The following is a 22,195-nucleotide window of genomic DNA, read 5'->3' as shown; positions in this document are numbered from 1 at the left end:
TGGTGTTGGGATGCCCTGCCTCCCACCAGCCAGCTGGTCTTTGGTGTGCTGCTGTGCGTGTGAGCGCGCGCGCGCGCGCGAGAGAGAGAGTTTGTGCACTGCCTCCCACCGGCCAGCTGGTCTTTGGGGTCCTGCTGCGAATGTGAGCGCCAGAAAGAGAGAGAGAGAGAGAGAGAGAGAGAGAGAGAGAGAGAGAGAGAGAGAGAGAGAGAGAGAGAGAGAGACTTGCAGTTTGGGCACTCAGTCTCTAAAAGGTTCGCCATCACCGCACTATGACATTCAGGTTGTTCAGTTTTGGGGGTTGAAGGTATAAAAAAAACCCACCTGTTAACCACTAGGTTACACAAGTTTCGAAGGAAACCTCCCCGGATCCTTGTTCTGTGCAGAATAAAGTTGGGTTGTTTCAGTCTCCACCCCCATGTGCTCTTTTGGCCTTGAACATTGGCAAGGACTCACTGCTGGGCTGGGACATTAAAACTGTCCCCGTTCCTGGGTTTTACCTGTTCTTCCACACGGACTGTTTGCAGAGAGGCAGTCAGAGCTGAAGAGGGAACAGCTGAGACTTTTCAGCTCAGCTTTGCAGGCAGCCTCTCTCTTCAATATCATGGGGGAAAGCTGGCAACATGGAAAAAACTTCTTCCTTCTCCTTCTCCTGTCTGTCCTTCTCAGGACCACTGAAGCTGCTCCTGAGCCCAAACTGTAAGTTGATTTTTTCTGTCTTCTTTGGCTGGGAAAGATTTAGGCTTCAAACTCCGCTCTGTTTTATTTTTAAAGTAAGCATCTCTCAGTACAGGATATTTCCAAAGGGAAACTTAAGGAGGAGCAATGCCCCAGAGATATTTGGTGGTGGATGGGGGGGAGGGGAGAGGTAGGATTTTTAAAAAAATCTGTAAGATTTATGGAGCTTCTCAGTCATCCAGGTCATGGTTGTCCCAAAGGTGATTTTTCAAGAGGCAACTGAACATTCTGGTTTTTCTTTGAAGACATTTTGCTTCTTATCCAAGAAGCTTCTTCAGCTTTGCCTCTTGAAAAAGCACCTTTGGGACATCTGTAAGATTAGTTTCCATTTTGGCTTTGGACCCTGAGGTGGCATTAGGAGGTGGAGGGATAGCCACCTTATATATTGAACTGAGAAGGGCCCCCATAGAATGCAGTGCGACTTTGAAGCGTAATGCACAGGACATACTCTTTGAGGGAGATGGTGTTTTTTTTTCCGAAATGTGAAAAATAGATAACTAAACATAACATAAAATAATGTTAGACCACAGTCCTTTCCTGAAAATGGAAGGATCATTTCTGTAACACATGTTTAGTGCTTATTTTAAAGATAGTACCATGTTTCTCCGAAAATATGACCCACCCCAATAATAAGCCCAACCCTTGGGGCAGCACAAACATCACTTTTGCCTTTCTCTTTCGGGGCTCAGCACTTCTGCTTGTTGGGCTGCTTCCCTGAAGCTGGTAGTTCCACGGCCAGCTACTTTGCTTATTTCCCGCTTTTGGGGGGGCTTATGGGGAGGCTTGCGCGGCAGCATGGGCATCGGGGAGGCAGGCAATCCAGATGCCCCATGCTGGTGCTTGTTTGGTCCAGCCAAGGTGGCGCAGTGGTTAAATGCAGCACTGGAGGCTACTTCAGCTGACTGCAGTTCTGCAGTTCGGCTGTTCAAATCTCACCGGCTCAAGGTTGACTCAGCCTTCCATCCTTCTGAGGTGGATGAAATGAGGACCCGGATTGTTGTTGGGGGCAATATGCTGACTCTGTAAACCGCTTAGAGAGGGCTGAAAGCCCTATGAAGAGGTATATAAGTCTAACTGCTATTGCTATTGCTAGCTGCAGGCAAGCCAAGAGATAACGGGATGAAGGGATCAGTGCATTGGGATTGCTTTTGTCTCCCCCATGCCTCTGCTTCAGCTGTGCTATCTGGGGATATGCTGAAGTCTTGGAATGGAGCTGTTTGTTAGGGTTCCAAATAACATCCAAAATTAAATCAGAGTCCAAGGCAAAGTATTGCTCAAAGTTCCAATTTATTAAAAGAGCCATGTTGGCACATCTGATAAAACCCGAATCTAAAAGCTTCCCGGTTTTTCACACCCAGTTGAAAGTTCTAGATCTTGCCCCACTCCCACAAGCCCATCACATGTTCCAATCTTCCACTGCCATGCTGGAAGTTCCACCCACCCAGTTCCGGTCAGGTGCAGATGACCTTGGCTTTCTAGAAAGGAATTTTGTTTTGGCTACATAGCATCAAACTCAGTGGTGGGTTCCGGATCCTTTCGCAATCAGTATGCTGTGATGGGGCTGGGAATCCTTGTCGGGCATGCGCACTGCATGCACATGCGCACGCTACCGCCCTGCGACACCCCAGCTGCTCGGCAGAGGTCGTGCAGGTGCCATACGTTGTGCATGCATGTGCTACTGGCCCATTTGCCTCAAAAAGCTGTAAGGAACACAAGCGGATGGGTGGGCCAAGCGGATGGGTCAGTGTGTCCAAACTTGCGGTGCTGCTGCTACTCATGCACACAATGGAACAGCAATCCTTGCAGAGTCCTGCTTGAAGAGGCTGCGTTGATGTGACAAACCTCATGGCAATGCCATGGCTCACACATGCAATGGCACAGTAATCCTAAAAAAGCTAATGCAATCCTAAATTGCATTAACAGATTGAATCAAGATTGAATCAAGAAGTACTAATACCACTCTATAAAGCCCTCGTAAAACCTCACGTAGAATAATGCATCCAGTTTCAGTCACCACACTATAAAAAAGATATTGAGACTCTAGAAAAAGTGCAGAGAAGAGCAAGAAAGATGATTAGGGGACTGGAAACTATGGCTAGTCTAATGAACAGAAGGACCAGGAGTGACATGATAGCAGTGTTCCAATATTTGAGGGGCTGCCAAAGAGAGGAGGGGGTCAAGCTATTTTCCAAGGCACCTGAAGGCCAGACAAGGAATAATGGATGAAAACTGATCAAGGAGAAATTCAACCTAGAAATAATGAGAAGCCTTCTGAGACTTAGAACAATTAACCAGTGGAACAGCTTGCCTTTGGAAGATGTGGGAGTTTCATCCCTGGAGGCCTTTTAGCCTGTCAGAAATGGTATCGGGTCTCCTGCTTGAGCTGAGGGTTGGACTAGATGACCTACAAGGTCCCGTCCAACTCTGTTATTCTGTAATTCCCCAGTGAGTATGCTGGCTGGGGAATTCTGGGAGCTGAAATCCACACACCTTAAAGTTGCCAAGGTTGCTTTAGAGAAATGTGTCGCTGAAGACTCAGTCTCCCTGGCCAAAGGTGTCAAACCATTGAATCATAGCAACTGGTCCAATCTTTATTAATCTGAGATGTTTAGTTGCTCATCCAAGCAAGTTCATCAATCAGAGCAAAATTAGTTAGCCCGAGAGTCGTTGGAAGGTACAAACTCTTGCTACACCAATTCCAAGGGTTTGTCCCCAGATTGCAACCCGTTTTGGGGAAGCTGGTGTCGCAAAAGTTGGTACCTTCCTATGACTCTTTGACTCTTCCTGACTAATTTGCTCTGACTGATGAAGTTGCCCAAATCTTAGGAAACCCTCTTGCATTTGCTCAGCTTATTTCCTAATCAGAGCCCCTGCCCCTCTTTCCAAGGCGATATGTGGCGCTGGTACCCAGCACAATCCACATGGAGACCCCTGAGAACGTCTGCATCCAGATAAAAAATTTGAAGGGAACAGTCAACTTCACTCTTGTGCTGGAACCCGCGATCAAGGATTTGATCCTGAGGCAACTGACGATAACAGAGGAAGATGAAGATTTTATTCCAGATTTTCTTCATTGTCGTACTTTCCAGGTAAGTCTCTCTGTCTCCCTCCCTCCCTCCTCTCCCTCTCTCTCTCTTCCTTCCTCATCCTTTTATGTTGTTTCATTCAACATAATGCAAACATAAAGCAATAGAACATCATGATAACAATACCTCTCAAACCATTTGATTTTGTCTCTTTTTCATCCTGCAGGTTCCCAGGGAGAGCAATATTTCTGTCCCATCGGAAGTTCTTCTCGAGTTCCGTGGAAATGACTTGATTCACAGTTTCCAGATCCGCAAAAAAGTGCGGATTGAGAAACCAAAGAATCTGCTTTTCATCCAGATGGACAAACCCTTCTACAGAACGGGACAACAAGGTAAAGGGCGACTCGAGTGTGAAACCTGCTCCTGAAATTCTTGCTTTTCTAATCTTTTCAAAACTTGATCGTTACAATTTTTACAGGTTTTGCTTTTCAATTTTAGAATTTCCATTGCTAAACCAGGCTTTGTTAAGCGAGTCACGCCTGACTTTTACAATCTTTGTTCCCCCCCGGTTGTTAAGCGAATCACTGCATTTGTGAAGTGAATGGTGCCGTTGTGAAGTGAGCCTGAATTCCGCTCTTGATCCTGTTGTTGGAAGGCAGCTGGGAAGGCTGCAAATTGTTGATCCTATGATTCCTGGATGCTTGTAACTATTGTAAATGCATGCTTGTTGCCAAGTGTCCAAAGATGAACACGTGAAGATGGTCAGAACTGTGAGATAAGTGTAAGCCATTTTTTTCACTGCCATTGTAATTTTGAACCGTCACTAAATTAATGGTGGTTAAGATGAAGATTCATTCCTTGTTTCTCCTCTCACCTCTGTGTGAGCATAAGCTGAAGCTGGATTTTTTTTTAAATTATTAATTATTGTAAACTTTATTAGCTGCCAATCTTACCACATCATAACTCTGGTCGGCTTGCAATTTTAAAACTGTATAAAACTTTAATGATATAAATATAATATGATAAAAAATTGACCTAGCTAAAGAGATGAGAAGGGGAGGAAGTGGGGATCTGTTGTTAATCTGTCAACTGTCCCCAGCATGAAATCCCTCTGTGGGCGCCTCAATGTGAGCGGATTTCTCCAAAGCTGGTGGGGAAGAATAATTATGTATCAATGCATTAAGTACAGAAGTACCATATTCAATGCAGCCCACCTATTGCCACTGCGGCGTTGTCGCCACACTGGAGGACCGCTCATGTGTCCTTGGCCGAATTGAAAGGAAAACACCAGGCAGAAGTCCTCAGGATGAGCGAACTTCGAATGAACATCTCTTTTATTAGAAAAGTTAGTTACAGCGTCATCAAAAGAAGCGTATCAGAAGGCATATATAATCACACATGGTACAAGTAAACTAATGAAAAATCACAGCATTCTACAAATAAACCAATAGAAAATCACATCATGACAAAGGATGGGCAAAGGGGGAATAGAAAGTTACAAGCTGCATGGCATTGGGAGGGGAAAAGGGGAATAGAAAGTTACAGCACAGCATAGGGGGGAGAAGGGGCAGGTGTGGGAGTAGCTGGCTCACATAGTTCATGTTACATGAGGCTGCATAGTGAGTTCTGACCGTTAGGCCGGAAAGATGTTTCTGGTGCGATGTTTTTCTCCATCCCTGTGTGTGTGTGTGTTTCAGGCAGGCAAACTGCCCTGCACACACACACCCGGATGATGGATTCCAACATGCCACAAAAAGTAGGGGAAAATGAGGGTGGAGGTTCATTCTCCCAGCTTGTGGGTTGGTTTCTGAACGTATCATTACCGCGCTAGGTAACATCTTCAGCCGTGTTTAGGGGATGTCAGCATTCTTGCGTTTACATCACAAGACCCTCACTTGACACTGCCACAGCTGAAGCCCTTAGAGGCAAAAGAACATTGACATAGACATCCCCCAAACTCGGATGAAGATGTTACCTAACCTGGTAACGAAATGTTCGGAAACCAACCACAAGCTCAAAGAACGAATCTATACTCAAGCTACAGCTATGCGCCACAGAAAATGTTGGAAAATGACTGTGGGCATTTTCAGTTTAGTTCACACCCACCCCATCTTCTCCATGTCAGACCCTATGCCCAGATCAGAGCAAGCACGTTCACCCTGCTCAGTTACCCACAACATGGGGATAACAAATGGAAATGACGACTATCTAATAATTTGGTTTCGAAGGGCACCGTATCATTTAACACTTAGCCTACTGGCTGGATCTGGCCCACGGGCTGCTTAGATCTGGCTCTGGGACTGCCCTGGAAACAGTGAAGGACTGCCCTGCTGTGCCTCTGACTGCGAAAATGGAGCTTGGGACAATAACCTTTAACATCATGAAACATACTTTAGGAATGACTCATATTGCTTTGAGTGGCTTTGGAAGGTGCTCTGCCTTTTGATGTATAGCAAGAGAAATGGAAATAAGGTTCATTCTTATACATGGTCTACGTGTCCCCAATTTTGCCTGTGACATCTTCCAATTTGGCCAGTCAACTGTTTTTCAGCTTTGCTGATGTTTCATAAGTAAACATCAAAGGACATTTTTGCTAGGTGGATTGAGTGTGGAAGAGTGTGTTTGCTTCCTCTGATCTTAGTGCATGCAAACTACAGGTAGTTCTGGTTTACAACAGTCCATTTAGTCACTGTTCAAAATTACAACAGCAGTGAAAAAAGTGATTTATGACCATTTTTCACAGTTACAATCTTAATCCTATAATCCCATAATCAAAATTTAGATGCTTGATAACTGACTCATATTTATGATGGTTGCAGTGTCCCAAAGTGGGGAATGAGTCAGATTCACTTAACAACCAGGTTACTAACTAATCAACTGCAGTGGTTCACTTAACATCTGAGGAAAGAAAGGTTGTAAAATGGGGCAAATGGCACTTAACAAATGTCTCACTGAACAATGTAAATTTTGGGCTCAATTGTGGTCGTAAATTGAATACTACCTGTATGTAACTTGGAGATGACAAGTAATTAGGCGTAGGTTTCAGACAGTTCGGACTGGTTCAGTGAACTGGATGCTAATTTTACATCTAGTTTGCCAAACCAGTAGTTGCAAGGATTGGCTGCCCCCCCCCCCACCCCGGCCCCCCAGGAGTCTTCATGTGGCCTGTTTTGGATGTGGGGTAAGTACAGGGCCAGCATGGAGGCTCTGGGAGGGTGAAAAATGGGCCTCCAGGAAGTTCTGAAAGTCTAGAAACGAGTCCGTTTCCAGCCTCCAGTGGGCCTCCGGAGCCCAGGGGAGACTGTTTGTTCCCTCCCAGAGGCTTGAAGAAAGCCTCCGGAGCCTGGGGAGGCCAAAAACGCCCCCTTCCCACTGTGGTGCAGTAGGCCAAGTGGCCATATCCCCATAGCCACTTCCAACCAGCAACCGGGCAAAGAATCAGTTGCTAAAATTTTTCAATCCCACCCCTGCCTGTAATCAGTTTCCAACACCATCTACCAAGTGGAATAGAGCCAGGATAGGCATAATCACGTGACTTCTTCAATGTCAGGAATCCTTATTGCTCTTCTCTGGTTGGCTGGACCCTGCATTTCATCAAGGAAAACAGACAAACCACAGTGTCTCCAGATTAGGGCAATCAAAGGGAAGGAGGGGAAAAAAAAGATCTATGAGAAATGATTGGAGATAGTGGATACGCTCTTCCCCTTGGAGCAGAGAAGACTAAGTGGAGGTCGGACAGCAGTCTTCATGTATCTCTTAGCTGCTCAATTTTGGGGGTCTTTCTAGGAGACATGAAACAATGGTCTAAATGTCAGAAAGATACATTATGGTTGGACATCAGATAAATAAAATGTCTTAATGGAGCTGGATGGGCTTGACTACCCAGGAGGAAGGATTGATGGAAGGATTTAAACAAAAGCTGGATGGCCACCTACCAGAAATGCTGCAACAGTCTATTACTGCCCTGGGCAGCGGTCAGATTAATGTTTTTCAATTGTAGCAACATGAAGATGTTTAGACTTCACTTCCCAGAATTCAACAGCCAGCGCTGGTCAGGGAATTCTGGGAGCAGAAGTCCACACGTCTTCAAATACTCAAGTATGAGAAAATATTGGACTACAGTATCCTGTTTGCCTGAAAATAAGACCTCCCTGGATAATAAGCCCAATTGGGCTTTGAGTGCATGCGCTAAAATAAGCCCTCCCCTGAAAATATTGCAACATAGCAGCAGCCATGAGGTGACCATGCTCACCACCTCCTGCACCTCAAAAATAGTAAGACCTCCTTGAAATGAGACCAAGCACTTATTTTGAGTGGGGGGAGAGAGGTCAAAAGAAAATAAGACCCTGTCTTCTTTTTGGGTAAACACAGTAAATGATCTCCAAGATTCCTTCTATATTTTAATATTTCTGTATTCAGTGGCTATTTTCCCCACCTATTCTCCCTCTGTCTTTTGCAGTTCAGTTTCGCATCGTTTCTATGGATAAAAAGTTCCATCCCATGAAGAAGAAGGTAAATTTTGGGGGGTTACTCAGACAGACAGCGATGATGGCATCTCCGTGAGAAAACGTTCAATTCATGCTCTCCCCGGGGTCAATTCCCCTCCAGGGGAATTCTATGGACCCCTCCCCCATCACATATAACATTGAGCCCAGCCCATGTGTGGAGCAGTGGTGGGTTTCAATTTATTTTACTACTGGTTTGCTTGTGCGTGCACATGCTCATGCAGCACTTTTGCACATGTGCAGAAGCATCCAGGTGGGTGGGCAGGGCCTCCCGCTGCCACCTTTGCAACTACCGGTTCACCCGATCCAGGGCGAACTGGCAGAAACCCACCTCTGGTGTGGAGATACCCTTGGGTGAAAACTAGTGAAGACTCATGGAGTAATTGAATTTGGATTAGTGCTGACCTTAAATCTACCCTTAGTCATGAAAACTGGCTGGGTGACCTTGTGGCTAGGCACTGTCAACCAACCAACCTCACAGGGTGGTTGTTATGGGTGTGTGTGGTGGGAATTCTAAGAGCAGTCCCTTGAGGTAAGACAAGATACAAATAAATACATATCAAAACCATAATGCAACATAAAAGAATCTCCTATGCCCCTTTTTCTATCTACTTTTCTTCTCTATCCTCATTTTCATTCCTTGGTGTCTGATTTCCCTGTGCTTTTTTTGTCTCCACAGTTTCCAGTTGTGTACATCCAGGTATGTGCTGAAAGGCCATAGCAGTGCCAGCTCCATGGCTGATTGGACCTCATTAATCTTCGGATGGAAGGCCACCAGGAAATCTGAGGGCTACAGGCTCTTGGGAAATCAAAAGGACCAACCATGGTTGCCCAGAAAATGATACAAGCAGATCTCTTGGTGGCGACGGAGAGAGATGTTTAAAGTAGCTAATACCGAGTCCCATTTCACTTTGTTAAGAACGGGGCTATTTCACACAGTCCCACAAAGTAGCAAACTGTCTGGAAACGTGGGATATTTTGTCTTTGAGAGGTTTGTTCCCATCTTCTTTACTAGGAATTGGGCTGAATGAGAGCCCTCTCCTTGCATTTGATCACAGAAACAATAGCATCGATCAAGGAAATCAACTAAAGACATGACTCAACTCAAAAGTAGTTCATAGCTTTAGTGCTACCATTTCTGAGCTGCAATTCCTCAAGGTGTCCACCAGATGGCAGCAGAATGGTGAACTACTCGGTGAACACATTCCTTCCATCTAGTGGTCCTCTGGAGTAATGCAGTGCTGATCTGGCAACCAGCTAAGAGGCTTGTTTCGTTTAGCTCCTTTCTTTCTTAAATTAGTTGCTCTAAAGTTGTTAAAGTGTTCAAAGAACTATGTCCCAGCCTCCCTCAGCTTGTACAATCTGAGCTCAAACATCCCTTTGTCTAATGGCAGAGCCTTCCTGCTAATACCAATAGCACATATACTGCTTCACAGTGCTTCACTCCCTCTCTAAGCAGTTACAGAGTCAGCATATTGCCCTCAACAATCTGGGTCCTCATTTTACTGACTTCGGAAGGATGGAAGGCTGAGTCAACTTGAGCCTGGTGAGGTTCGAACTGCCAAATTGCAGGCAGCTGGCAGTAAGCAGAAGTAGCCTGCAGTACTGCACTCTAACCACTGCACCACCATGGCTCTAAGACCTACAGCCACCATCTCCAACTTGGGAAGTTCAGAAAAGGTACAACTCCCCGAATTTCCAGCTAGCACAGCAATTGTCCTTGCTGGGTTCCAATATTGAGAGTTTAATCCCAAACATATGTGGCCTTCTAGGCCACTTGAGTAGTGTATCCAGATACACTACTCAAAGCGCTCAGAGAATGGGATTGTAGGACTACATTTTCCGGATTATGAACTGCTGATTCTAGAACAATTCTGGGATATGGACAAACTTTGGAACTTGTTATCTTGTTCTTTCCAGGATCCCCAAAACAACCAGGTGTTCCAATGGAGAGATGTGGAGATTCCGTTGGGCATAATCCAGCTTTCCTATTCTCTGTCTTCTGATTCCCTCTTGGGCACCTACAAAGTGGTGGTAGAGGAAGACTCCACGAAAGTTGCAGAACACAGCTTTGATGTGGACGAATATGGTAAGAAGGGGAGATCCAGTTTGTCCTTCTTTTCTTCCTTCTCCCTCCTTCCTTCCTTTCCTCCCTCCCTCCTTCCTTTCTTCCCCCTTTCTTTCCTCCCTCCCTCCTCTTTTCCTCTTCCATCCATCCTTCCTTCCTTTCTTTCTTTTGGACAGTCCAGATTATTCTATCTTGTTGAATTAAGGTTGATTTGTCCCAACAAAGTTGTAGAAGCTTAATCTGCATACTGAAGTTTGAAGATTTAAATGCCTCTTCATGTTGATTTAAAAAAACATTACTCCTTTAACATTTATATTTAGGATTATTTTTAAGGATGGAAAAAGCAAAATGGAAATGGAAGGAAGGAGGAAGGGCAGGGGAAGAAAGAAAAGGAGTGAGGAAAGTAGGGAGGGAAGGAAGGAAAAAAAGGATGGGAAAAAGAATGAAGGAAGGAGAGTGGGATGGAGGGAAGGAAGGATGGCGAGGGAAGGAAGGAAAGAAAGAAGGATGGAATAAATGGATGGATGGATGGATGGATGGATGGATGAATGGATGGATGGATGGATAAATAAATAAATAATATTTGGCAATGAGGGATTTAACAGGCCAGAAACAGTACAATTCTCTTTATTCAGTTTAATTCTAAGACTCACTTTCTCCAACAAATTTTACATTGATCTGGTTACTTAGCTAAATTAACCTGTTTTCTGAGATTAGAGATTATGATTTACATATACAGATCCCAGATGAATATGGAGTCTCTGGGCCAGGAATTTAAGGTAGTGTTTGGGGACTGAAGCTTCATTTGAGCTTCACTCAACTCCCCCCATCCCTGAATTCAACTAATTCAGCGGGTTGAACTTCTACAAAAAATAAACCACCAAAACAAAGACAAATTACCTAAGACTGAAGCCAAACATTTTAGAAGGTTGTCCAAACGCAATTGTTAAATTCATTCTGGCAGAATGTTTGCTGCTTTATTAATGCAAGGTTTAATTTGTCTCACTTAGATTTACAACTTACTTTTCCTTTCAGACCTCAATTGTGTGGCCAATTTCTCCCATCTCCTTAGCCCTCAAGGGAGATCACAGGGGAGAACTGGGCAGTTTGCGCTTCCACAAGGTTCATCTCATGATTTTCTTCCCTTCCCTCTTTCTAGTTATGCCCAAATTTGAGGTTTTGATAAATGCCCCGAAGCTCATCACGGTAACGACTGAGGAAATACCAATCAGAGTGTGTGGCAGGTACGTGATGCTCATCTACTCTCCTTCTGCCATTGTCAGCAGACGGTGCAAGATTTTCCGGTGTGTGTTCTGACCCAGCCTTCGCAAGTAATGATAGGCTGCTTACTCATGAGTAAAATAAACCCTTTTTCAAAACAAGGCAGGAACAGTAACAAAAACGTAATTAGTCCCAACAAAGCTGGCTCTGGCTAAGGAATCCAAATTGCTTGCTGTATACAACAGCAAATGGTTCTCCGTGACAACAGGCCACTCCCAAATCCTTCCTATTTATTTCCTAGCCAGGGAGGTGCTGACTGGTGTCTAGGTCTGCTTTTCCCTGAGAGCCGGCACATTGCTTTCCTTTGCTCTCCTCTCCTTTCCTCTCTACGCATAGGCACATCTGGGATGGGCCCCATCTGTTCCTCCCCCTCACTCAGCTCAGGCGCCAAAGGCAGCTGCCTCTCCACCTGGGGGAGGACGGAAGGTCCTGGCTCTGCTGCCGCTTCCTTATCAGAGCCTTCCAAAGGCTCCGAAGCTGACCCAGGCTCTCCCTCAACCTCCTCCTCGCCTGGCTCTGCTGCTAGCTCTGCTGGCAGCCAATGGGCCATAACAGCAGAAGAAAGGGAGGGTGAAAAATCTGCTCCTGTTCGGATTTTTCTCTCCTCTTGGTGATTTCATGCCCATATAGTTTTTTTGACAGAAACACGGAAGTGGTTTGATGATGATTTCTTCTGAGAATGTAATATTCAGTATCCTGGCCTGGGATCTCCTGGTGGCCTCCTGTCCAAATACCCAACAGGCCATATCCTGTATCAGGCTCAGAGATCAGCCAAGGTTAGCTTTGCATTGCCCTCTTGTGGAGCATAGATAGAAAGGCAGGGTAGTGGTGAAGGTGATAATGATGATGGTAATAATTTACTTTCTTCTGAAGGAAACTGGAGCAGAGTAATAAAATCATCTTTTATAAGAAATAATAAGATAAAATAACCCATAGGTATAAATAAATAAATATACCCGGAAGCTCTGGAGGTAATAAACCTAACTGATAAATATTGAGGAAGCTGGTGAGAGAAGATGTATAAAAGTATTAAGCAAAGTCCTAGTCAGGTAGTTATGGTGAAAGGCTGGGTGAACAAGGGTTGTTTAAACAAAGACAGTATAAACAAGCAGAAATTTAAAAAAAATTCCGCCTTCAATATTTGCTCTTTAATAGTATTAGGAAATTGCCCAGAGTCATTCTGGACTGAGATGATGGATAAATGGCAAAAAATAACATAATTCAATATAAGATCAATGATAACCTGACATAATTTAAAAAAGATAACTGATTATGAAAGAAAGAAAAATAAGAAATACAATACATGACCATACAGGTTAAAGAAATCAAATGCAAAGCCAGACTTAGATATATATGAGCCATATAAATTAAAACATTGCTTTTTTAAAAAATGAATTCAAGGAAAATATATGTGTCCCAAGATAATGTTGCAGGATCCAATCTGAGTCGGTCACCGGGAAGAGAGTTTCAATCTTCTGAGTTTTGGAGTCATGCTGGAGTCCATCCTCAGGGAATTACTCTCTCTATGCAGAATGTATGCACAGGCTGCTGTTCTATGCGTAGTATTTATGTAGTGCCTAGTTCTGTGTGCCTTTTTTATGTTAATCAGGGTGCTAATATCTGGCTATTAGATTGTTGGTTGTTGTTTCTCTGCTTATTAAGACATTATTATTTCCCTGGTTGGTTGTTGTTTGGAAACAATAATGACTTAATATCTGGCCATCAATTAACAACTAAAAGCCACACATAACTGGGCACCATATAAATAGTACACATAGAACAGCGCAATGGCCACATTCTGGAGGAAAAAGCAGAGAGGGGGAGGGGGGAGAGAAGGGGAGAGAAAGAAAGAGGAAGAGGGGGTGAGAAAGTAAAAGAGAAAGCAAGAAAGAGAGAGAGAGAAAGAGGAAAAGAGGGAGAGGGAGAGAGAGAAGAGAGAAGGAAGGAGAGGGAGAGAGAAAGAGAGGTAGGGAGAGGGAGAGAAAGAGAGAAAGGGGATGGTGGGAGGGAGAGAGAGGGACAGGGAGAAATAGGGACAGGGAGAAAGAGAGGGAGAGAGAAAGAGTAAACGCGAAAGAGAGGCAGAGAAAGAGAAAAAAAGAGAGGGAGGGATAGAGAAAGAGAGGGAGAGAGAGGGGAGAGAAATAGGGAGAGAGAAGGGGGAAGAAGGAGGGAGAGAAAGAATAAAAGAGAAATAGAGGGGGAGTGGAGAGTAAGAGAGGGAGAGGGAGGGAGAGGGCGAGAGAAGGAGAGGGAGAAAGAGGGAAAGAGAAAGAGAGAGAGAAAGATGGAGGGAAATAGAAAGAAAAGGGGGGAGATAGAAAAAAAGATGGAGAGAGAAAGAGGGAGAAAGAGAGTGAGAGGAAGAGGAAGAGAGAGGAAGAGAGAGAGGGGGGAGAAAGAGAAAGGGAGAGGTGGGGTTTCTGTGGATGGGCTCTAACCCGACTTCGAAAGCTTAAATTCTCTAAATTTCTGGTCCAGGTGACTAAGTCAGATTGGATCCTGTAAAAAAAAAAAACCACATTGCTTCCTTTGGATCCTGCAGCTCCCTTTGGTCTTCTTTCTCTATGCAAACCATCTCCCTTTCTGTCTTTTTGTCCACATTGGTGGGTTCTAACTCCAGGTATACCAATGGGAAACCTGTGCCTGGCACAGTGCGAATGAGGGTTTGCCGGAATCGTGATACTAATGAAAATCTCTGTGAAGAATTTGAAGACGAGGTAAGGGACGTCGAGTTTCCACACCTCGGATATCTTTGTAGCATCGCCAACATTTGGAGGATAAATTTGGGTATATTTTATAATCTCGCTGGAGGCAAATGCCATCTTTTGATTGATGACGTTATCATCAATATGCTGATGATATCCAACTTTTCATCTCTACCCCAAACCACCACAAGGATGCTCTTGATGTCCCGGTGCGTGGAGGCTTTACGGATCTGGGTGGGGACGAACAGGCTCAAGCTTAATCCCTCCAAGACTGAGTGGCTGTGGTTCCTGTCATCCTGATTTCTGCATCACGTACCATCTTTGATGATGGAGGAGAAATTTCAGCCCCCTCAGAGAGGGCCCACAATCTGGGAGTCGTCCTGGATATGCGGCTTAGTTTAGAAAAACATCTTACGGCCATGACCTGGGGGGCCTTCTACCAGGTAAGCCAGTTGCGCCCCTTCCTGGATCGGGATGCCCCGTGCACAGTCACTAATGCCCTCATCCTTTTTCGCCTGGACTACAGTAATGCTCTCTATATGGGGCTGCCCTTCAAAAGCACCCGGAGGCTCCAGCTGGTCCAGAATGCGGCCGCGCGGGTTGTCATGGGAGTAGCTAGGTGTTACACCCCTTTTAGGCACTGGTTGCCGGTTGTTTTCCAGTTGCCGGTTGTTTTCCGGATGTGATTCAAGGTGTTAATTATGATCTTTAAAATTCTGCTGGAATTCCATCTGGGCCTGAGGTTTTATTATTTTTTTGTTTTTGGATTGCCCTTTTTAATTCTTGCCTCGTTATTTTCTCATTTAATGTTTCTTTTGTTGTTTCCAGTAGGGTTGGAAGATTCCTTCTCTGAAGGTATCTTTTAATATCCTCCTCTTCTACTTCCTCTTGGCAATACAGTGCTTGAAAGTATTATACTGCTATACTTTTTTCCCCTTCCTTTTGGTGGTGTATCACCCCTTCTTCATCCTCTGATTGCTGTATTAATTTCTTTTCTTTCTCTTTTTTTAGTTTATAGGCTAGCCATCTCCCTGGTTTATTGGCATTTTCAAAATAATTTTGCCTAGTTGATCTAATTTTCTGGGCCACTTCTTGTGTAATTAAGTTTAATCTATTTCTTTTTCTTTTTTGGCTTCTTGGTTTTGAGGTTCTTTCTGGATTTTATATTCTAATTTCCCCAGTTTCTCCTGGAGCTCTGTATATCGTTTCTTTTTATCTTTGTTTCTTCTTAACGTATATGCTATCGTAATGCCTCACACATAGGCTTTGGTTGTATCCCATAGGTTTTGAATGGTTGTCTGTTCATTCCAGTTTTCCTTTAGGAAAAACGCTAATTCTTTTTCCACATACTGTACATAGTTCTTTTCTTTTACAACCCTCTGATTCATGGTCCATCTCTTTTTCCTTTTTGCTCCTCCTTTCCATTTGATTATTAATGGGTTATGGTCCGCCCACAAGTTCAGTGTTATTTCTACCTCCTCTACACCCTTCTCCATTTCTGGATCCATCCACACCATGTCAATCCTGGACCATGAATTATGGGGGTTTGAAAAGAATGTGCATTGACTCTTCTGTGGATTGATTTCTCTCCAGACATCTTTTAGATTTAATTCTTGGGCCATTTCAAAGAATACATTTAATAGAGTTCTCCTTTCATAATTTCTTTAATTATCCATTTTATAGTCTTTCTTTGGGTCTACCACCGCATTGAAGTCCCCTAATAGACATATGTTGTCCAGTTCCAGTTCTGCAATCAGCTTATGTAGTTTACTGTAGTATTCTTTCTGGTTTGTATTTGGTACATATATGTCTGCAATTAGTACTCTTCTTTGTTTTATTGATACTTCAATTAATAATGTTCTTCCCTTTTCATCTGTGTATACCTGTTTAGGTTTTAGCCAGACCTTTATATATACTGCAATTCCTCTTTTCTTTGTATCAGCCAGGGCCAGATGTAATTTCCCTAACTTTGGAGATTCCAAAATACTACCATTTCCTTTTTTAATAATGAACTTCCTGTAGACATGTGATGTCCATGTTTTGTTTTTGGAGCTTAGAAATTGTTTGTCTTCTTTTTATAGGTGAATTTAGTTCATTTATATTGACCGATATTAATTTCACTTCTTCCTCCATCCTGTTACTTGTTTGTCACTTTTGTTCCTCTACTTCCCTTTGGTTTCTTGTCCTCACTCCTTCTCTTTCCTGGACTTCTGTACCGGTCTTGTTTCTCGCATCTTGGTCTAATCCTTTTTCCTCCTTCAGCTGCTCCTCTTGGCTTTGGGTTTCCAACTCTTATCTGCTGTCTGATTCTCCCTCTATGCAGTGTTCATAGAATTCCCAGGCTTTCTCTACCATGTCAATCCTCATTTTCTTATCTAGCCAGGTTATTAACATTCCTTCCGGTATAAACCAGTGGAACTTTATTTTATATTTTATCAGTTGTGTGAGAGGAATTGGTAGTTCTTTCTTTGCTCTCTGATTCTCTTTGGTATCTGTTTAAGGGTTATGACTTCTTTTCCTTCTTTTCCTTCCTTCCTTTTCCTTCTTTTCCTTTTCCTGTTCTTTTATAAATTTTGTCTCTGACAGCTTTTTTTTGCAAATCTTATATGTATTTCACGGGGCAACCTATATCTTCATGCATAATTAGTATGCACTCTGTAGATTTCATCAATATTGTTCCTCAGTTCACTTTTGTCCATTTGCAGTTGGTCAGCTAGAAGATCGCTCATGAGTTTTGGTAGATCTTCATCTTTTGTCTCTACTATGTTCTGAAATCTTAAATAGAACAAGGATCATTCTAATTCTAAATGGACTATTGCCTCCCCCAGTTCTCTAATGGCTGCTGCCAGTCTTTCTTCTCTTTCTTCCAATTTCTTTTCAGCTTGTTCTGTCCTTGCTTCTACCATTTTTATCTTCTCATTTTTAGCTATTGTTTCCTGTATCTTCCCCATTCTATCATCCAACTTCTTTATATCATCTTTCACTTCCCCTATATTGCCTTTCACTTCCCCTAGATCGCCTTTCATGTCCTCATGATTTTTAGTTATTGATTCTTGTGTTTTTATCATAAATTCCTGAATCATGTTTAATGAGACTTGTAGGCTTCGAAGGGTTGATGCAGATCCTGGTTTTTCATTGCTCGACATGTCTGTTTTTAACTTCCGTCCTGCTGGAGGGGCTATCATTGGCAGCGTTTTCTTTACAGTTTTGGTAGCTGTGGATGTGTTTGCCATCTTTAGCTTTTGGAAAAAATTATTCCACAATAGCTGGCAGGAATAGCCAACACTCCAGAGGATAGGCTTAAGATACAGAGGGATCTTGAGAAATTTGAACATTGGGCACTATTTAATAAAATGAAATTCAATGGTGAAAAGAGTAAGGTTCTACATTTAGGCAAGAAAAACAAAATGCACAGGTACAGTATAGGTGGTACCTTGTTCAATAGTAGTAACTGTGAGAGGGATCTTGGAGTCCTAGTGGAAAACCATTTAAATATGTGCCAGCTGTGTGCAGCAGCTGCCAAAAAAGCCAACACAGTTCTAGGCTGCATAAAAAGAGGGATAGAATCAAGATCATGTGAAGTGTTAATATCACTTTATAATGTCTTGGTAAGGCCACATTTGGAATGCTGCGTTCAGTTTTGGTCGCCATGATGTATAAAAGATGTGGAGACTCTAGAAAGAGTGCAGAGAAGAGCAACAAAGATGATTAGGAGTCTGGAGACTAAAACATATGAAGAACGGTTACAAGAACTGCATATGTCTATTTTAATAAAAAGGAAGGGAGACATAATAGCAGTGTTCCAATATCTCAGGGGTTGCCACAAAGAAGAGGGAGTCAAACTTTTCTCCAAGGCACCCGAGTGTAGAACAAGAAGCAATGGGTGGAAACTAATCAAGGAGAGAAGCAACTTAGAACTGAGGAGAAATTTCCTGACAGTTAGAACAATTAATCAGTGGAACAGCTTGCCTCCAAAAGTTGTGAATGCCCCAACACTGCAAGTCTTTAAGAAGATGTTGGATAGCCATTTGTCTGAAATGGTATAAGGTTTCCTGCCTAGGCAGCGCGTTGGACTAGAAGACCTCCAAGGTCCCTTCCAACTCTGCTATATTATTGTATTGTATTGTAATACTATAAGTTTCCAATTTTTCACACTAGGTTTCTCCCTAAGTACTGTCCCTTCTCTTATCTCTCTCTCTCTTTTTTTAATCTGATAGTTAACAATAGTCACTGATTAAATCCAACCCTTAATATCAATTTTCTATAGACAATTATAGACAATTATATAAACAGCTATAAATTGTATCACAATTATAGATTATTATATTTGTAGTTAATTATTATGGATTGTTCTAACAACTGTATTAAAGGGGAAGAGGAAGCAAAGGAGAGAAATAAATAAATATTTATAATATCTATTAGATTGTTAAATAGTTTATTACACTTTTTCACTATATAATAAATTTGCTAAAAGTTCATAAATATATAAATCGGCATATGAAATCAATTAAATTAATTAAATGTTATTGTTAATCAACAATTCCTGTTCTAATTTTCTAATGCAGTAATAAATGGAGTGGTTATAAATTCTATCCTGTTTTAAATATGCTTGAATCTACATTAAATATATGTGGAATATAGATATATAGGATATATAAAATGTATAGCTTATAAAATATTAAATTATTTGATCTAAAGATCACTGTGGTAAATATAACAATATTTAAATACCAAATTAAATAATGTAGAGATATCAGAAGTACACAAACTTGGTTATAAATGAGTCCAAACCAAAGTCCTACGTTGGGAATACAACAGTTCTTTTTCCTCGATCTCTCTACTCCCTTGCAATTTCTCTGTTCCTTGTGCTTTCAAAATGACTCCTTTCCTCAAAATTGCAGTCATTGTCCCTTTCTCTTTCTTTTTTCCACCTTTATGTCTTCTATTGCAAAAGGGAAATGTTCTTTCCTTCTTTCTCAATCCGTTCACCACCCACACAAAACTCTCAATTTATCACCATAGATCCAGTCTCAGAAATCAGTAGAAATTCTCCACTCAGCCATTACAATCCCTTTCACTCTCTACAGATTCTGTATTTCATCTTAGTCTTTCTGCTCCTCACAGTTCAGTCCGTTTGTTCTCTCTTTGGAGACTCACTTTATTGCTCTATCGTAAATTCCATCAACTTGGAGAAGTGTCTTGGAGTATCAAATTTTTTAACACTGTCTGCAGGTAGATTCTGCTGCTTTTCACTTTTTATTCCTTCCACCATTAATCAGGCTGTCACATCTCTGGACCAGGCTGTGACCAAGCCATGACAACTGGCCTCTTCCGTGTTGGATTTCAGGGATTTCACCCTTCGGAACAGGAGATTGCCTTTTCCTCCATCACCGCTGGATTTTCCCCTCTTTAAAGCTGTCAGGGAGAACAGAGACTCGTTCCCCTGTAGCTGCTCCAATGTGACGTCACCTCCGGAACATCCTTCTCCTTAGTTCTAAGTTGCTTCTCTCCTTGAGTCGTTTCCATTCATTGCTCTTATGCTTAACTTGACTCTCTCTTCTTTGTGGCAACTCCTGAGATATTGGAACTGTGCTATCATGTCACCCCCTAGTTATTCTTTTCCTTAAACTAAGCATTCCCAATTCCACCAACATATGCAATTGCTGCATTTTCCCCATTTCTTTTCATCTAAACTGTTCTGCCCCCTCTCCGTTTGGTAATGAACGCAGACACAGCTTTAGCTGTTTGCCACTCTTTATTCACAGCAATTATAATCCTGTTGGCTGAAAGCCCAGACACGACTCACTGGCAAGACGTTGGCAGCAACCCAGACTCCAACAGACACGGGAACACAAGGCAGACCAGACAAGGAGTTCTCCAGATTACTACGAACAGTTGTCTCCTGCATAAGGACTCCTCCCAAAGTCTCTTCTTATATACCCTCTTGGGAGGGGCCAAGCCACAACCACCTGGGCTTGATTATCTCTTATGTGTCTGTCTCCGTAACTGCTGCCTCTGTTTCTCCACCCTTCGTTGCCTGGCATCAGGGACAAACTTCCTTTGATCTTTCCCACTACTCCATGCCTCAGGTGCCTCCTGGTGGCCAAACAGCCTCTCTGGTCCCTGCTCTGAGTCCGAACCCCGCCCAGGGTCTTCCACATCTTCCACAGCAGACTCATCGGAGTCCATCGTCAGCTCCAACGGCTCCTGCTGGACCACAACATCAACCATTCCATGCTCTCTTTGACTATGTTTTTTGCAATCACCTTTTGCTCTATAGACATACCACACAGTGTCTTTCTCCCATCTTTATGGTTTATGCCAAGCATTTTCTAACCTAATTCTCATCCACAGCCTCTTCCACTTCAGTGTAACTCCATGCACTTCTGTGGCATTCTGTAATTCTTCTCTTGTCTTCTCTTTGTGCAGCTTCCTCATCTTTTCCCTTATCCCTGCTTACTATTTCTTCTGAAATAATATTTTTTGTTTCATACAGGATTTGAACCCTCCAACAATATTAGCACAAACACCATTTAGCTAAAAAGGGACATCTTCAAGTAGAAGAAATCTCCATTTCTGGCTGAAGCAACCTTCATGAGCCAATGTATGGGCCAATATTGTTTGAAGATAGGTTGTATAGCTGTAAACTGGGAGGGAAAATAGAGTTAGTTCTTGACTTACAACCATTTGTTTGGCAATCATTCAAAAATATGATGGTGATGAAAAGAGTGATTTATGACCAGTCTTTGCACTTATGTCTGCCGTTTCCCCAGCCCAGCTCCATCACATTTCTCCGCTGCATTTCTTGCTGTCATTTGCAGGGGGAAAAAGTTTGTGGGACTAAAAAACAAAGTTCACTCAATCAATTCCAACTTCTCACAAAAGAAAAAGTTCTCGAGAAGTTGGAATTGAAATTTAGCTTGCTTCACAATGGGGGAGATGGGGTCTCCTCCTCCTGGAGCTCATTATAACAGAGCCACAATGTGACCGTGTGTTGTCATCAGCTCACTCTCGTTTCCCAGATGTCAGTTGCTTTTCCTGCAGAGCAGTCGGTGTTATGATGTCACACTACTCTGCCGGCCAGCTGGTCTTTGGTGCACTACTCCTGGGCTCCTGGGCCTCCAGACGTCAGATTCCTACCATCCAGCACCAGTTCAGGGATTCCTTATCCCCCTCAGGGGGGTGGGGGGGAAGAGAGGGGGGAAGAGGGAAAGAGAGAGAGAAGAGGAGGGAAAGAGAGAGACAGGGAGAGGGAAAGAGAGAGTGGAAGAGAGAGAGAGGGGAAAAGAGAGGCGAGAAGGGGGAAAGTGAGGGAAAGAGAGAGGGAAAACCAGAGAGAGGCAGAGTGAGAGTGGGAGGGAAAGAGAGAGAGAGAGAGAGAAATAAAGCTCTAATGTTGGGAAAGGTGTAAGGAAAGAGCTTCCAGCTATCTAGCTGGAAGGTCTCAGTTACAGCACTGAGAGACCTGAAAGAACAAATTAGAAATAGATATTGTCACAGGGCCAATCTATCTATGTGTAACAAGGAGTCAAAATGGGCTTGATGGCACATAATGAATTAACACTGGTCTACAAATTTTGGGAAGTTATCAAAGTCCGAGATAAAACATGTTAATTCTTACATATTGTGATTAGATGAATGAAAACACATGTGGTAAAGGTACTGGGTGGCTAAAGTTCTCAAGATGTTTCACAATGAAGATTTATGCACAGCTGAGAATATTTACCTACAAGGGAGAGAGGTATCTCATGATCATGATGCCTTGTAACTTCTTGATAAAGTATGGTAGAACAATGAAAATGGTGCCACGTGGCTGTGTATAAATTTACCTTCACTTTGAGAATAGAAAGACAGAGGACTATGAAAATG

At 42.9% G+C, this 22,195-nt stretch overlaps 1 protein-coding gene across 1 annotated transcript in view; it reads left to right on the top strand.

Annotated features, from left to right (window-relative positions):
• The first annotated feature begins 489 nt into the window (after positions 1-489).
• LOC116503347 (alpha-1-macroglobulin-like) overlaps positions 490-22,195 on the top strand; it is a 63,817-nt gene continuing 42,111 nt past the window's right edge. The window contains exons 1-8 of the mRNA XM_032209712.1: positions 490-699; positions 3,626-3,827; positions 3,991-4,156; positions 8,224-8,276; positions 8,949-8,969; positions 10,190-10,358; positions 11,497-11,581; positions 14,242-14,338. Coding sequence (XP_032065603.1) covers positions 605-699; positions 3,626-3,827; positions 3,991-4,156; positions 8,224-8,276; positions 8,949-8,969; positions 10,190-10,358; positions 11,497-11,581; positions 14,242-14,338 — 888 coding nt within the window. The 5' untranslated portion in view covers positions 490-604. The remainder of the gene's footprint in view (positions 700-3,625; positions 3,828-3,990; positions 4,157-8,223; positions 8,277-8,948; positions 8,970-10,189; positions 10,359-11,496; positions 11,582-14,241; positions 14,339-22,195) is intronic.

Source organism: Thamnophis elegans, chromosome 2, assembly GCF_009769535.1.
Source record: "Thamnophis elegans isolate rThaEle1 chromosome 2, rThaEle1.pri, whole genome shotgun sequence".
Taxonomy (NCBI): Eukaryota; Metazoa; Chordata; class Lepidosauria; order Squamata; family Colubridae; genus Thamnophis; species Thamnophis elegans.
Note: the sequence above shows the minus strand (reverse complement) of the source record. Positions and strands in the feature narration are given on the sequence as shown.